This window comes from Mixophyes fleayi, chromosome 7, assembly GCF_038048845.1.
Source record: "Mixophyes fleayi isolate aMixFle1 chromosome 7, aMixFle1.hap1, whole genome shotgun sequence".
NCBI classification, from domain to species: Eukaryota; Metazoa; Chordata; class Amphibia; order Anura; family Limnodynastidae; genus Mixophyes; species Mixophyes fleayi.
The window spans coordinates 51,169,923-51,188,605 of record NC_134408.1 but is presented as its reverse complement, the minus strand read 5'-3'; the positions used below and the strand labels follow the sequence as shown (position 1 = coordinate 51,188,605).

Below are 18,683 nucleotides of genomic sequence, written 5' to 3'. Positions count from 1 at the left end.
CTTTATAAGAGAGTCGTTGGATTTTGTGAGTTTTGGATTCCATAAGTACCGCGCTCCATGGAGATCCTGCGCCATTTCACAGACAGACACAGAAGGGCTAGCAGTGTCATTGGCAGTCTCCAGTGCTACTGCTAAGCGTCATTGCTTACACAGAAACAGGAGGGGTAGCAGTGTCCTCGTCACTCTCCAGATGCATTGTTGAGAGCCATTGCTCACACAGAAAACAGGAGGGGTTTCAGTGTTAATCTTACCAGTCTCCAGTGACATTGCTGTATGCCATTGCTCATACAGGAATAGGAGGGGTGACAGTGTCCTTGTCACTCTCCAGTCTCCAGTCACATTGCTGAGTGCCATTGATCACACAGAAAACAGGAGTGGTGGCAGTGTTCTTACCAGTCTCCAGTGACATAGCTGTGTGCCATTGCTCATACAGAAACAGGAGGGGTGGCAGAGTTATTCTTATAAGTCTCCAGTGACATAGCTGTGTGCCATTGATCATTCAGTAACAGGAGGTGTGGCAGTGTCCTTGTCACTCTCCAGTCTCCAGTCCCATAGCTGAGTGCCATTGCTCACACAGAAAACAGGAGGGGTGGCAGTGTTCTTATCAGTCTCCAGTGACATTGCTGTGTGCCATTCCTCATACAGAAACAGGAATTATGGCAGTGTCCTTGTCACTCTGCAGTCTCCAGTCCCATAGCTGAGTGCCATTGCTCACACAGAAAACAGAAGGGGTGGCAGTGTTCTTATCAGTCTCCAGTGACATAGCTGTGTGCCATTGCTCATACAGAAACAGGAAGAATGGCAGTGTCCTTGTCACTCTCCAGTCACATTGCTGAGTGCCATTGCTCACAAAGATACCGGGGGGAGGTGGTTGCAAAATTATACTTATACTTAGCAGTCTCCAATGACATAGCTTTGTGCAATTGCTTATACTGTCACTCTCTAGTCACGTTGCTGAATTCCATTGCTCACACAGAAAACAGGAGGGGTGCCAGTGTTCTTATCAGTCTCCAGTGACATAGCTGTGTGTCATTGCTCATACAGAAACAGGAAGGGTGGCAGTGTCCTTGTCACTCTCCAGTCACATTGCTAAGTGCCATTGCTCACACAGAAAACAAGAGGAGTGGCTGTGTTCTGATCAGTCTTCAGTGACATAGCTGTGTGCCATTGCTCATACAGAAACAGGAGGTGTGGCAGTGTCCTTGTCAAATTGCTGAGTGGCAATGCTCACAAACAAACAGGGGTAGCAGACAGTGTTCTTGTCATTTTCCAGTCTCCAATCACATTGCTAAGTGCCATCGATATGGTCTCCGATCAGTTCACAGAAGAGCAGAAGCACCAAGCAGCTCCTAGCACCAATCATGATGATGCTAATCCCTCTTCGTCATCTGGTAATGCCTACGCGTAAGTGCATAGTGGTTTTAAGTCAGGGAAACAGAAATATATAAAAAAAAAGTTTTTACCTTGGTAAAGAAAAAAAAACAGTAGTGAAGCAAAGTCAACAGTAGAAACCATAAAATTGCCATGCCATTTTACACACGAAGTGGCAAGGAAAGAATCCGGCCTTCGCCTTTCTGTATGAGTGTTAGTTCAACTTCTGCAACTGTCAGTGAGGCATCTTCTTCTAAGGTCTGTCATGACAATGCAAGACCTTGTCATTCTGAGTCCAAAAGAGATGCCAAAAAACTTTTATGTGTAAAAGCCGAGCTGGAAAAAAACAGTAGGGGAGTAAAAAAAACTGTATGTTCAGAAATTACACAAATTCCTGAGGAGAGTCTATTCATGAGTGCTATCTCTAAGCCTGACCTTTCTGAAACTGTACTCATAAAGAAGCCTGCTTTCACCATGTCTACAAATATGTGGATACGCAGCCCAAGTGTAGAGAGTGATACACAAACTGAGGATGTCACTTTGTATTTGCAACATGATAAGTGGGATATTTGTGCAGCTGACAACGGCGCTAATGAGGATGTTGATGAGGATGATGTTGTTTGTGTAAGTCTTGCACCAATGGAAGCAGTTCTTGCCAGTGATAAGAAGAAGGCCATTGTCATGCCTGGGCATAAGACCAAAAAATCCGCCTCTTATGTGTGGAATTATTTTTACTCAAATCCTGACAACAGTTGTCTACCCATTTGTAGCATTTGTAAAACCACAGTCAGTAGAGGTAGGAACTTTAAACATCTAATCATCCATATTTACACCATTTTAAGAGAGTTCATGGCAAGCTGTTGGGAAAATCTGAAACTTATGCTAAAAAAATAACAACAAGCAGTCGAGAATCAGCTAGCTCCCTTCTCTCACCTAGATCCCGAAACCTGCAATCTACACCCACAACACCTTCCTCATCAATATCCTCACTAGTGAGCAAAGTTAGTCCTGCATTCAACTTGCTAAGTCGAGATCACTCCTCCCCTTTCCAGGATTTCTCTGAAGAATTCTTGACTGCTAGGCATGCTGCTGCTTCTGCTGCTACTGGGGGTGGATCTTCATCGCAGAAGCAGACCAAGAAGACGACTACTAGTAGTTTACAACAATTGAGTGTTAAACACTCCTTTGCCAGAGAAAGCAAGTATGAAAGCTGTCACCAAGTTGCAAAGCGGATCACAGACACCATGGCGACTATGCTAGTATTAGATCTGTGTCCTGTGTCCTCGTTACCAAATTCCATCACAACAGCATTTTACTAGAAAGCAATTTCTCACCTCTACCAGAAGGTTCGAAAAAAAGTCATTATTGGTCTACAAAATGCCATTCTGCCCACTGTTCACTTAACCACAGATATGTGGACAAGCAGAATTGGGCAAACTAAAGATTATATGACTGTGACAGCCCACTGGGTTGGTGATTCGCCTTCACCAGCAGGAACAGCAGCAGCATGTACCCAACAATGCCAGATTTTTCGGAGGCAGGCTACTCTGTGTATCACCGGCTTCACAGAGAGGCATACCGCTGACAACCTGTTCGAAAAACTAAGGGATGTCATTGCAACATGGTTTAGTAATGTTTTTCAGTTAAGTGGACATGTCTATGAATGAGCGTCTGAGTCGGTCCTAGCTGTACACTGAAGAAAGTTCAGGGCTTTTTCAATCCCCATTGAAAAAGTCACAGCAGTAATAAAACGCGTCTGGTTACCGCCTTTACCACGCCTACACCATGCATCCACTTCGTCTGCCTACAGGAAGTGAAGTGTGCGTTCCGGAGTGGAACGCACGCCAACCGTGTTTTCTGATACAGCCAACAGCAAGCCAGCCAATGCTTCCTCTCTTTCGGTGATTCTTTGCGCCACCAGCAAGTATTACATCCCTTATTGTGAACTGGTTCCATCTATATAATAGACTGATTGGGCACACACACTGTAACTCACTTTATGCTGCCTGAACATCATCCGGGACTCTTTTAGCTGTACCTACCGATCACCCCATTGGGACAGTATATGTATATGTTTTTATCTGCATTGTGTTTTCTCTATTAAGTTTCTTGCATTTATTTGAATCAGCAATTAAATTGATCTATAGTTTTATCTTACTAGTTACATGCATCCATTCTGCACACTGTCACTATGGATGTTTGAGCGCTGTATTTTAATTTTAGTGCGGTTTACCTATCATTTGACAGGTTTGGACAGCCTGTATGATCTATGGCAGCTAGTCCGTGTTGTTTTAGTTCCGTTCTTGTTGTCAAAGAATGAAGGAGGATTATTTTAATGACAGCACAGAAATAAACACGTCAGACAGTCCCTTTACATACTGAGAGGAAAAAAGGCAATTTGGAGACCCATGTATAAACTCGCTTTGCAATACCTAAGCTGCCCTCCCTCCAGAGTGTACTCGAAAAGTGTTTTCAGCAGATACGTGAACCTTGTCAGTGATTGGCATAGAAGGCATCCTAACAATGTGGAAAATATAATCTTTACCAAAATGAACTACAAATTACACAAGGAAGGCTTTTACCGTCAATTACATCAAAGTACAGAGACTTCTGTAATGGTGGATTCCAGCGGGGATGAATTAATATTGTGTGAGGAGGATGTACACACTGATGAGGGTGAGGATGAGGCTGAAGATGATGACAATATCCTGCCACTGTAGAGTTCAGCACTGTTAGCTTACCTTCCTTAAGACCATTTGCAGCTAGGCACTTCTTGTTGCTGAAGTGCTAGATTTGTTAAACTGTGCATATCCATTTTAACATATTACCAAGGACAATTCCATCTTGCACTGTTTGACATTTAGGCCTTGGTCTATCAGCTTGTGTAACAGTCGACAATTCCGTGTCAACAGTATTATTAGGTCGCCAATTCACATGGTGGACATTATGAATAGGTAAGCAATTCAAATGTGGACAGTATTATTTTTATAGGGCTAGGGATATGGTTAGGGACAGGTCTTTGGATAGGGATAGTGCCAGGTATAGGGACAGGAATAAGGATAGGGACATGTCTAGGGATAGTGATAGGGACAGGTCTAGGGACAGGGTTAGAGTTAGAGATAATACTGTGTACATTTGAATTGTCAACCTAATAAATACTGTATACATAACTATTGTTGTCCTAATAATTCTGTTGATGTCATTATATTGTCGATTTTATAACCTTCTCTAGGCTGCTGCCTATCAATTATATTATGTCAATCCAACATAAGAATGGGTGGGACCACTTTTCTTTCAAGACACTTCTGTGTGGCACTGGCAATGTTTCCTAGATGTGATATAATCTGCTGTGTGTTTGTGCCATTGCTCTAACCAGCCTCTTGCTGCAGTCTTACAGTTCATTGAAAGCACTGTTAGCTTAGCTGCCTTAAACCCATTTTTAGCATGTTTTGTGGGGGACACAAACAAACCAAGCACGTCAGCCACAAAAGTGGCACTCCTTGTCGCAAAATGCTTGGTTTGTTAAACTGTACCTGCTACCCCTCCTGTTCTTGTGTGAGTTTGTTAAACCTTTTTTACATATGGGTGGATGGGAGGTCCCAAGGACAATTCAATTTTGCACCACTTTTCTTTTCTGCCACTGCTGTGTGGCAATGTTTTCTAGATGTGTTATGAACTGCCGTGTGTTTGTGTCATTGCTGTCGCTTAGCATCCAGCCAGCTCGATGCAGTCTTTGGGCGAAAGTGTATGGAAATAATATTGTGACCTCAGAGGGGGACAAAATTGACTGGAAATTACTGGAAATTAGTGTTATTGATGTTAACAATAATGTAGGAACTAAAAAGAGCAAAATTATGTGATTTTAGCATATTTTAGCATTTTTTCAAAAAAATACAGAACCAAAACCAAAACCAAAACCAAAACATGCAAGGACAGTTTTGCTAAAACCAAAACACAAAATTAATACAGATACAAGACCAAAATCAAAACACAGGGATCGGTGAACATCTGTAGTTTTAAATAGAGATGTTCACTGACATCTGTGTTTTGGCTTTGGATCTGTATTAACTTTGTGTTTTGGTTTTGGCAAAATCGCCCTCACGTGTTTTGGTTTTGGTTTTAGATCTGTATTTTTTAAATAAAAAAAAATGCTAAAAAATGCTAAAATCACATAATTTGACTCTTTTTTGTTCTTACATTATTATTCGCCTCAATAACATTAATTTCCAGTCATTTCCAGTCAATTTTTGTCAAGTGACAAGAACACTGCTACCCCTATTGTTTCTGTGTGAGCAATGGCACTGGAGAAAAGAGAGTGAGAAAACACTGCTACCCATGTTTCTGTATGAACAATGGCACTGGATCTCCTGGGGAGGGAGGTACTTATGGAATCCAAAATCTGCGAGATCTGACGATGCAACAATGACATTTTGCCCCTATTCAGATCCGAGGAAGCGGGAAAGTAACAAGCCGGCTCGGCTCGGCACTTGGATTGGCGCTGTTCGGGGGGCTCGGTTTTCGGAAAATCGAGCCTCAGCATCTCTAGTTATAAGAGGCACGTAGTATATCATGCGGGATCAACGAGAATGTCCTACCCATTTGTGAGTCTCACTGACATCATGAGAGTAGTCAAGTATGATCCTATCCTGAATTGGCAGTTCTGCTTTCATATGTGGTTCTATATTTTAAAAGTAGACTGTAATAATTTATAATTTATATACTTGTGGTGTATATTGGGATAACATTGAGTTGCATTTCCTCTTTCTCAGGATAAATTCAATTATTATAACATTTCTCATAAGTAAATACTTTGAAAATGTATGAGCCTAAGAGCATATTCTGTTTAAAATGTGTAGATGAAAATTGAAGCACAGATAACCAAAGTGGAAGTGTATGTCTTTCCGAAACTGTAAATGTCGGCAGATTAAATGCCGACACTTGCATTTTGTGACAAGTAGACAATTTGGCCAGTGTGATTGTCAACATTCACAATGTCAACAATCACATTGCTGACATTAAAAGAACAGGTTAAGTGTCAACATTTACAGTGTTGGAGAGACGTACGTAACCCAACTAAAATAACCAACACCATTTTTTTTCTAAATTATGCATTTTTATGTTTTACTTATTTGTTTCTAGCTAGACCTTGTTGTGAGATAAGTAGACCATCGAGTATAAAGAAAGTGAGTTTTCAATTACTTATGAGCCTTCACTTAATTTTCAGCACTGTTTTACATTTATAGCCCAATTTACATATAGGGTCTGTGTTATTAAGAAGAAAAAAAAACATTAAAGAGGACTAACTTTGCAGCTGGGCAATACCATGTTGCATTTGAGGGGGAGGTAAATTGAAATGTGATGGCAGTTTTACAGTTGGGGTAGGGCATGTCCTAGGTCAACTTTAAAATCTCAGTGTAAAACTAAAGCTATCAAATATTTGTGTGCTACATGAAAAAACAGCCAGAATTTAACTTATGGGCAAAATAATAAACTAATTTGCACCCCTTGCATTGTAACATGTTTTGTCCAGAAGAACATTTACTCCATTTTTTGCCTTGCTCTACTTAATGACTCAGGCCCATAATATGTATTTGTCAGCTACACCCAATTAGGTAATCTTTAAATTGTGAATCTGATTTGCTTATTTTTAGGTATTGTTTTTATTGTTTTATACTAATAATAACAAAGGCTTCCTGTTTCCATATTGTAGTCTACGAAGCAAAACAGTTTGATCTATTAGAATTTAATTTCAATTCACACAACAGTGGTAACTTCTGAAGTGGTACATGTATTAATACTTAGGACTGATTAGTGGTTCAATGTCTGCTGAGATATATCACCCTAGTAATGCTTAAATTCAACCCACCCCCATGCACCAGCAACCCCACCAATCTAATCCCTACCCCCTCCTTTCCCTCTCTTCCTTTTTCTGTGCTCTCTGGAATCCAGATCCACCCGCAACAAACTGCCCTCTATACACGACCACTGCATCTTCAACTCTCTTAACCTTCTTGCCATCACAGAAACCTGTCTTGCTTCCACTGGTAGTGCTTCCCCCATTTCCTCTGCTTCTCCTTCACCCATCCTGTCAGCCCTGATGACTGTACAGGCGGCCAGGTGGGCATCCCCCTTTCTCACAATTGTACCTCTCATGACATCTCTCCTGTGCCATCCCTTTCACTCTCCTCATTTGAAGCTCACTTTATCCGTTTCTTATACCCCATCCATTTCCTTGACTCAGTCATCTACTAGCCCCCTGGTCCCACTTTCAATTTTATGATCATTTTGCTGCCTGGCTTACCCACTAAATCCCCTCAGACCTCACCTAGGTGGCTTTAACATTCCTATCAACAACCCCACGGACCAGCACCCATCAAACTTTTTGCTCTCTCTTACTCATTTGGCCTCTCACAATTGACCTCTTTCCTCACCCACTGCCTCAGTCACTCACTTGACCTTTTCTTCTCCCATAAATGTGCTCTTTCTGAGTTCTACAATTCTCCTTCCTCACTCTCCGACCACCATCTCATCGCTTTCACTCTTTCCTCATCTCCTGCATCCCACCTCATGCCCAAATCTACTCATGCTCTTGATATTGTTATTTTGGCCTCTTTGTTTGAAACTCTGCTCTGCCCTCTATCCACCCCAGCTTGCCCCAACCAGTCGACCTCCCTCTACAACCACACCCTCACCAATGCTGTTGACACTGCTGCTCCAGCCTCTTCTGTTCAGCTTCACCGCTTTAAACCCAAACCATGGCACTACAAATTTACCTGAATACTTCACAAATGTACACATACCACCGAACGCCACTGGAGGAAACCTTGTTTCTTGACAGACTTCCATCATTTCAAATCATCCTCTCATTCGACAATTCCACCTTTTCCCTCGTTAAACAATCTTTCTTCAAATATCTCATCTTTTCATAGTCGTCAATTCCCACCGACTTAATTGCCACTTTCAACACACTTCTTTGCAAATGGCTGATGGGAGGGTGATGAAAATGTCTGAAAGGGGAGTGTTGAAAATGCTGAAGTGGGATGTTATGAAAATGGCTAAAGAGGGGAGTGATGAAAATGTCTGGAGGGGGTAAAGAAAATGGCTGAAGGGGGTGATGAAAATGACTGAAAGAGTGGTGATAATATGGCTGAGAGGTTATTTAAAGGGGGCTGTGTGCATATTTAACACATAGAGCAGTGGTAAAAACCCACCTGTTCCTCAAAGCCTACCACCCTTCCTCCTAACCCGCTCTCCCCTCCCTCTTCCCGTCCCCTCTTCTCTCCTTTACATCATCTGGCCCCCTTTGTACCTGAGTCTTGTTCACCCTCCCTTAGGATGTAAGCTCATTCGAGCAGGGCCCTCTTCCCTCCTGTGTCCTTACCTACTCTTCTGCTCCGTCTTTTCTGCATTAGCCTGCTTGGAGCTTCCGAAGTTTTGGTATTTTTGTTTACTGCTCAGTAATATTTTACCCTGTACTGTCTATTGTTTGTGCACTGTACGGTGCTGCGGAACTCTTGTGGCGCCAAACAAATAAAGGATAATAATAATAATAATATTGGGTGGCAGTTACAAGGATGCTTTCTGTGGTCTCTGCATTCACTAGAATGCTAAATACTAGGCAGATGAGGCTGGTGGATATTTGTATCTGATTATAAATCTTTGACAACAATTTTAAATGTATTTTATTGTCTATATATGCCTGTGCTATTGGGTAGTTTTATCTGCCCATAATGGAGTGTTGTGTTTGAACTAAAGAGCTTAATCATTCAATGGGGCATATTCAATTGTTAGCGAGTTTCGAAGTTCGAGCGCGTTAAGTAATTTTTTGGCTATTTTTCCTTATTTTCAAGCGCGGAAACTTCTCCCGCAATTTTAATCTTTTTTTTTTTTTATACCGAAACGGTGTTATCGCGCTCCAACCGTTTGTCAATGTTAAAGTATAGGCTAGATGCGAACCTTCAGCGGAAAAAGCTATTCAATTGTTTTTTAATTTGTTTCGCTGAGTGTGAAACAGGCAAATCTGCTGTTTCATCTCGCACCTCCTTGGTCTGATCAAAGAATTTTTTTTTTTATCAAGTTAAGAAAAATATACATTAAACTGAAAAAATAGGTGTAAAAGTTCATAAAAATAACCTAAAAATTGAGAAGTACTTAAAAAATTGTAATAATAATTAATAATTTTTGGAAAGTTCCCCCTTTAGAAAAAAACATTAGTGGTGCATGTATTTAAACTTTTCAATATACTTTTTTTTAAGGGGGGGGGGTGGTTGTGCCTGACCTTAGTCAGCTCTCGGTGAAAAGTAGCATGTTATTTTTATTTTTTTTAAAACCAAAATCTTTTGCTCCCAACTCTATTTAGTCATAGCCCTAGTGCTGGCAGGCTATTGATGTGTGAGTTAAAATCTTTGAAAAATTTGGTGTAGGGTTTACCCTATTTTAATTGAACCAGCACTAGGCAAACCAGCCGGGGTGATAGGCACTATAGCAGGGGGGGGGGGGGACGCAGTTTGGGTCCCACGGCCATAATGAGTAAACACCCACAGACTGTTCAGCGCTGGGCTGGATTCCCTGGGGAGTGTGGTCCGCTGAAAAATGTAAGCGGGCCACCCCCTTAGAGACACCCAGCCCAGTGCCGATAGCACTAGGGCTCTTCCTACTACCCCTGGGCTGTGAGTAGTAGGGTAATAAATGGGGATTTTGTATGAAAAAAAAACAAAAAAAATAAATTTTGATTTGTGGAACTACATGTCCCAGCCAGCCATGTTGGCCTAAATAGTGTGGGCATGCTGATACTTGTCTAACTACAAGCACCAGCGTACCCATGGCACCCAGGGTATGTTTGCACTTGTAGAACCACAAGTGCCAACATGCTCTTACACCCACGGCTGGCTGTGATCTGTAGTTCCACAAAGTAAAATGTTAAATAAAAGCACAACACCCTCATTCCAACCACAAATCTTTATTAAAAATAATAAAACCCCAAGAAATACAGTAAACACCCTCATGTACACCATAGATTTTTATTGAAAAAAAACCAAAACAAAATACTCACCATTGACGAAATCCTCAGTTTTATGATGCTTTACCTACACGCACTCATTTACGTAAAGTCCCAACAATTATTTGTACCTTCGAAGAAATGTCCGGCTTGCCCACTGTGCCACAAATATTTGTACCTTACAAATGTCCATGCTTGGCCAGTGTTCAAGAAATGTTTGTAAATGGCAAAAAATTTACCTCCTTGTAGAATCTTTTAATCTGCTGTCATGGGGGGGCATTGTTGCTTGCAGTGCTGGGGCCCTTCTTGATTGCAGTGTGGGGGCCCATTCTCTTGTGCAGTGCTGGGGCCCTTCTTGATTGCAGTGTGGGGGCCCATTCTCTTGTGCAGTGCTGGGGCCCTTCTTGATTGCAGTGTGGGGGCCCATTCTCTTGTGCAGTGCTAGTGCCATTCTTGATTGAATTAATTTGCATTCATTTTTTTATACTAAAATGACTGCCTTATCCACTCCTCATTTCAAACTCGCTAGAACCAATAATAGAGCGCGAGGGGGTGGATACAATATAACAATTGAATTGAGCGTTTTTTTTAAAAAAAACGCGCGCTCAAACAGGAAAAAACGAGCGCGGGTTTTTGTTTTTTTTCGAACGCGGGATTTTCACTCGTCTCGCTAACAATTGAATATGCCCCAATGTTTGTTAACATCTTGCATTTTAATCCAATATTTGCCATTTTTTTAAAACAGGACCCAGCTTTCTAGAAGCCAGCCAAGCAACAACAAAGCGGCAAGTACAAGCTAAAGAAAACAGTAGGTAATCAAAGCCGCAAAAACAGGTAAGAATGATTGGCACAGTCTGTCTAAACTTGATGCTAGAGAATAATCCTGGTTATTCATATTACAGAGCATTCCTATGTGCCAGAATATTAAATAATGAGTTCCATCTATATGCCTTAAATGATATGCTGAACTTCAACATATAGTTCCCTATGTTCATTATTTGGTTGTGTAGATAGATTGTGAATCAGGCAAGTCTAGCTTTCCTTTTTGCACATAAAATATGTTTTCTGTTACAAAGTAACTCATCAATACGTGTTGTTTATGTTTCTTTCTCTTCTATTGAAACATCCATTACAAGCCCACAACTAAATGAAAATAATGAACACATTTCTATTGTTATAATAAATATTTGCTGGTTGCAAAAATAATACAGTGAAAATAGCACATGTTACAATTTTCACCTTTAAACTATGATAGGCTAGCTGTCCTGTTAAATATTCCTTCTCAGCGCAGACATGAGCTTATTATAAAGCAGAACGTGACAACTCCACTGAGTAAACTGCAGTTGTCACAAATGTTTCTCATTTTCTTTCACAAATAATTCCTGTCACCATAGAACACAGAGCTCTGAATACAGCCATTTACAATTTGAATAGAAAATAATGGAAAGCCATCTGGTGAGGTAGAAAGAAAATATAAATGTACCAAAGTCAAAAACAAAATACAAATCAATGCAAGCTATCTCTAAAATAAAACCTGTGTATTATAGGATTGTTTCCATAGGTCAGGAATACAAACATACTAGGCCTGATTCATTAAGGAAAGTAAGGCAAAAAAATGAGTACGTTTTTGCCTGGTTAAAACCATGTTACAATGCAAGGGCTGCATATTAGTTTATTATTTTGCCCATAAGTTAAATACTGTCTGTTTTCTCATGTAGCACACAAATACTTGATAGCTTTATTTGTACACTGAAATTCAAAGTTGATCTACGACATGCCCTACACCAGCTACAGGGACAGACTGGACTGGGGGGACTGGGGGGCATCTCCCCCCCCCCCGCACTGTTCCCTTAGTGGGCTACCTTGGGCTGGGTCACTGGCCACCTGCATTTTTTTCCTTTAAACTTGGCTGCTGAGTCGAGCCTTGCCCCCCGGGCTAAATTGTGCCAGCCCTCTCCTGCCCAACTATAAATCTGTCCCCACATTTTAAATTTAGCTCCCCCTCTAATACAGCATTGTTTTGCCAAGGTGCAAAGTTACTCATTTTATTTGCTTTACTTTCCTTAATGAATCAGGCCCACTGTCTATAAGTATGCACTATCTAAAGTATATATCAAAATCGACGATACTATGCTGAATAAAAAACAAAAAATAACTGGAGTGTTTATGCTTAACTATTGGGGGTTGGTCTGTTGACGGTCGATTTGAAGAAACAGGAACAATAAAAATGTATTTTTGATGGGACAATAATTATTATTTCATGATGGGGGCACCATTAATAAAGCACACTTGTGGCATGCCAGCATGTCAATTAGTGGTCAATTCCTCTAGCAGAAAAAGTTTGAAATTCAAGTGCTCTAACACCTCTGTGCTTTCTTGTGTCAAGATCATTGTATAGGTTACTCAGCAGTTGTCCAGGTGTTAGAACTGAAATTCAAAATCCCTTGGTAAATGTTTCAGAAATGACGGGGAACACACAGTGATTCTGCTAGTTGGGGAACTGGTGTGCTATGGTATAATTCTAGCTATGACAGAGGTAGGTTTATGAGTAGTAATGGTACTAAAGTGTCCTGTTTCTGTAGAGGGCAGATGGAGACTTTATGTAGGGAAGAGAAGAATCAAATATTCAAATGTGCATTACATTCCCAACATGGAAATTCACGATTGCTGTAACAACTTGGGTTTCCATGCTTTGAGAATGTGTTGTGGCAATTTTTTCCGAACGCTGGAATATTAAGCATTAATTTAAATAAAATCCCACCTTGCCATATGAAATGGTCATGACAATTTGCAATTGTCTGCAGTAGCAGATATGAGTTAATTTATGGTTGGGAATTTTATTCTGTAAATTTTCCATTATTTTAGGGATATTATGGAGAAGGCAATAGTCATACTTTTATGACAATGAATATTAGGCAGTTTAGAACTGTGCTCACTTCCTCACCCACATTTTTACAGCAATGTCTCAGTTCATTGTTGTGTACCACTAGTGATACCAAATGTATCCTATTGAGTACAAATATGTTGTTTCAAGCGAAACAATTCCAAGCATTTGTATATAGACAATTCTGTAATTCAGTTGAAAATATTCATGTCATCCATCAAAATATTTGCAGTTACAACAATTGTACCTGTAATTTTCAGTTACCGGATGCCAGACATGTTAATATATTTGCTTGTATAACACACTTGGCTATTGTGTTATTTATGTGTCATCATTTGTGGAGTTATTTGTACGTCAGTGTGGGCTTGTTACACTGTTAGCGTGTCATTATGCATAGTGATAAGATTTATGTCTACAAGTTAAATTTGTGCATGTTATTGTAACATTTGATAAGTGAATAGTTCCTAAGGCTATACCCATAATGTTTGCATTCATTTTCTTATTGGAATATTTTACTGTTGTGGTTGAAAGATTTATACTTCTATACATATTTGAATGTTCAAAACAAAAAGGCTTATTCCACTTACATGTTGGGTAAATGGGTAAAAATGCTTGAAAACTCACGTGCGCTTTTGATGCATTATAGGCATGTGTTTTTAACACATGCGCCATGCACTTTTCAGGCGTGGTACTTTCACCAATACAATTGCACTTGTAGCGTGTGTTAACACATTAGAAATAGATTGTGTCACATTCTAAAGTTTTAAAAGCAGTGTTTACAATTTAGAATGCAATGATAGGAACTAAATAAGTATAAACTTCATTAATTTCTTAATTTGCTTTTCAGGCATGAGTTAGTGAGCAGAAAGGCTCACTGACACACTATTACAGTGATTGTTATTTATTTGCAATTGTAAGTCTACATAAAGCTTCATTTGCAGTGCAATGGCTATGGTTTATATCTTTTTATAGAATTGTTATGTGCCTTTTGATATGTGTTTTAATATTAATGGCTTTAATAAACATTTGCGTTCTCTTTGTTGCAAATAACACTGTTCATCTATTAAAAGAAACATGCAATTAGCAGAAGGTAAAAGCAAAGCTTTTCTTTATGGTTTTGTAATTTAATCAAAACACCATTATGAGCTGGAATCCTTCTGTGAAGAATCAGTCCTCGCGGACTGCACATTGCAGAGTAAACCAGTGGGTGATAATAACAAGAAGGGGTATAGCAAGCAGTGCAATCCAGAGTTTGTTATGATGATAATGATGTTTTTTCAGTGGCTGGGTGCTAAGTACCTCATTTTTGGAGGCTTGTGGGTAGGTAGTTTGTTTAGGGTACCGATAGCCAACCTGATACACTTAAGACCCATAGACGGCCTCCTAACCTTGAAAAGGGCCGCACATTGAGCCTGATTCATTAAGGAAAGTTAAGCAAAAAATTTGAGTACGTTTTCTTACTCAAGAGTTCTGGACAAAACCATGTTGCAATGCAAGGGGTGGAAATTAGTTTATTATTTTGCACATATTTTAAATTTACCACCCCCTCCAATGCAACATGGTTTTGCCTTACTTACTTACTTTTGCTTAACTTTCCTTAATGAATCAATCTCATTATCCCAAATCTTAGTAATAAATTAAGACAACCAATGTAAATAAAGAAATAGACACCTATCTGCAATATCACCACAAGTGTTATGAGCTACAACAAATATACCTGACAATATCGCAGGAAGGAGCTGGAGGCTGCAGGTGAACGCTCAGATGGCCATCTCTTGCCATTCGCTGGTTTAGGGGATGAGGGACTTTATTTTTAACTATGAGGTGAAATAATAATATCAACGCCACTACAATCATGGATTAAGTATATTTTAATAAATATATATATATATATATATATATATATATATATATATATATATATATTGTTCTGGCTATTTGTAACAGATAAATTTGATTTTGTTTTTTGAACACCGCACACTTTGGTATAAATTACACAATAACTTCATTCAGCATGTATGTTACAATTGAAATGTACTAACAGCATTTTAAAAATGATATACTGTTAGGCTAGACCACTAAATAACATTGTTGCATTTGTTTGCTTTTTAGTGCACTTAATCCAAATTATTTATTATATTTTAAATGTACAACTAACTAAAAAAACATATTTTTGTTGCATTACCAAAGAGAAAGTATTAAGGCTGAATGTTATGACAGTATGCTAAGCTCATAGACATATTACATATAATGAAGACAATTGCTTTCCATCTGCTAAAACTAGACTACTGTTAATATTTACTAGCCATATATAGTGCATGAACTATTTACTAAATCGTCACTATTGTCTGTGGTCTTAGACTTAGGGCTAGATTTACTAAGCTGCGGGTTTAAAAAAGGAGGGATGTTGCCTATAGCAACCAATCAGATTCTAGCTGTCATTTTGTAGAAAGTACTAAATAAATGAAAGCTAGAATCTGATTAGTTGCTATAGGCAACATCCCCACTTTTTCAAACCCGCAGCTTAGTAAATATACCCCTTAGAGCATACACACAAGGACATATTTATTGGTTTAACATATATTCAAGATATTTAATATAGAATTGAATGTCTTACTCGTGAAGTGTGTGAGTTGGCATCTCATTCCGCTCATTTTGACCATAACAACTAGTCTTGGTTTCTGGAATTACCGAATACGTTTCCAACATGGCTGATGCAGCTGTGGTAATAATTCCAAGGCCATCCCTTACTCTAGCTTCCAGGCCATAGTCCCAGTCGTCATAAGACACAGAAACTAATCCACTTGGAAACTCAAATGGTATTATTTCTGTGTTACCTGTTACCAGGTTGGGAACAATCCAGATGTAACCATATCCCATTAGGCCTAGAGAACGAGCTTCTTCAAAAATATGCATTGCTTCATCCTTTGAACAATAAAGGAGTATAACAGAAGAATGGATTCTCTTCAGGTGATTGAGTGTTTGTGCATCAGTATATGATGCGTCCAGAGTAATTACATTCTGCACTTCCCAATCCACAAAACTATTGTCCACAGTGGTTTTTAAGAAACTTATAAAGTCTCGATATCCTGGGAAAGTGCTTGTTATAACAGAAAATACATGCCAGTCATATTCCTCCATAATTCTAAGCATGACAATGGTTTGCTGTGTGATGGAAGCTCCGAATTGGAAGAAGGTTGACATTGCATCCTGTAAAACAAAATGGAAGAACACATGAATTATCAGGAAATGATCAAAGCACATAGCATGAAAGGTGTATTGTAATAGATGTTCTGGATTGGGTGGAATTAAAATGTTCAATACTTTCATCAATAATACTTTATGCTTTGTCTCTAGAAGTTCTTATTTAATTCACTTTTCCTTTTCTTCTCCTTATTGTTATTATACAATTCATTCTAATCTACATAGAAACTGTAGTACATAGTACTTAAATAAAAGTCATACTCTGCTGTCGGAATGCACTGTTCACACATATGTTTTATTGAACACATTGCATTGATTTACCCAATCTATCTGTCTTCTTGTGTTTTGTCTGTTAAAAAAAAACAAGGTCAACAATAACAAGGTCTGTATTGTATTTATAGGCACTGTATTTATATCTCAGACCTCAATGTCCTATAAACCACTTTAGCTGGAGGTCCCATGCCACCAACCGATATTTTGAAAATCACAACCTTCAGTAAGCATGCACCTATTTGCCAAATAAGGATGAGAGAAGTTGCAGCTAAAATTTCACAGTGGAACAGGCCAGTGTGTGACGGTGTTATATTCTGTCAACATATTTTCAAAGTCCCGCCATTGTTTTGTCATTACACCATTATGCTCTTTGTTTATAAAAAACACAGAATTTATAGTCTATAAATGGAGCTCTGACAACAAAGGTGTCAATTTGTTCTGCTCTGTGATATGGTTGGGGTATAATAAAATAAGTAGTTTGGGTGGAGCAAAAAGATAGTGAACACAGGCCAAATTCTACAGTGTTGCACAATATTTCACATCGAAATGCAGAATGAGGTGAATATTCCACAGAACATTTGTTTCCTCATATCTAATGGGGAGTATCGTAATCTGATTTATGAACTTTGCATCATCAAGAAATGAACTCCTTAGAGTGATTGAAATAATAAAGAGGCCTATCTGCCACAGCTCTCCTAGGGACAGGAGAAATCATAAATAGTCAGCAGGAAATGGCTGCAGACCGAGTTACACACGTACAGCAGTTTAAAGGTATACAGGTGGAAGACATATGTGTGACAAAGTATAAAATGTGATTTAACTTACATGATGTAAGTGGTTTGGATGTATTTTTCTGTTACGGCTAACTGGGTGTGCCTGCAGTGGATGAAACAAAGCACTTGAAGAGTCCTCCTCTCTGAGCACCAGGTGGGAGTGTCACCTGTTAATCAAACTATGGAGGAGGACTGTAAAATATTTGAACCTGTATTGTGCATGTGTGCAGTGCGACCGACGCCGGCTTGTGACTGGTGACCGAGAGGTGAACTGTGTCTGGATAATGAAGGTCATCTATTGTCTTCCTGACAAAAGCTTGTTGTGTTATTGTGATGTGAATGTTAAAAGCACAGTTTATTTCAAGCAAGATGTTCTTGATGTCTGTCATCTGCCAGGTGTCAGTGACGCACTACATTATCCTACATGTATGATGGCAGTTTGATCAATCACATAAATTTACACACAAGTAGACCTAGTTTTCAGGTAAACCTATTGTCCTAAAGTGTTTAATTCAGGACTCAATTTGCAAACATCTGCTGAATTAAAATCACACCCGCCACTTCCCTTGTGTGGTTGGGTGACAAGAAGTGGATGTGAATGTCCTAGTGCTGCCTGTGATGCTACTATCTGCTGCTCCTCCATTTCAGTAACAGACTGTGAGTGTGCTGCTTCTCTATGACATCACAGAGCAGTGCCACACACCCAGTTTATCTCTGATACCGAGGGGCAGCATTCAGTACCAGCACAGCAAGCGATAGGATGCTCAAATTAATTTAAATAATTGAACACACTCACTCTTCCCCAGTGTCAGCCACTGAGGAAGTGGCTGTGTTCAATATTAGTCCTCATGAGGCGGGCACAGAGTGCGGGAGCAGAGCAGGGAAAAATTAAAAAATTGAACAATTGACATGATGTCACTCATTCAGTGTTTTAGGCACTCCAGAAATTTGGCTCAAAAGGTGACTATCTTAATTCACCTTATAGTAACACCGGTAGTCCTAAATTATGCAGCTGAGTCTGTGTTAACAGGAAGCTAGAAACACTTTGCATTTTAGTAATTTCAGAGTATAATAAGTAGCCCTTTAACAATCTGGTTAATTATTCTACTTACATATATAGTTTGTAGAACCCCTTCCCTGAGTGCTTAATACAGAAGTGTACTAGTGCGAAATAGACAAT

At 39.4% G+C, this 18,683-nt stretch overlaps 1 protein-coding gene across 1 annotated transcript in view; it reads right to left on the bottom strand.

The window, feature by feature from the left end:
- Positions 1-18,683, bottom strand: part of GRIN2A (glutamate ionotropic receptor NMDA type subunit 2A) — a 502,726-nt gene that overhangs the window by 157,261 nt on the left and 326,782 nt on the right. The window contains exon 4 of the mRNA XM_075179825.1: positions 15,871-16,463. Within this exon, the coding sequence (XP_075035926.1) occupies positions 15,871-16,463 (593 nt within the window). The remainder of the gene's footprint in view (positions 1-15,870; positions 16,464-18,683) is intronic.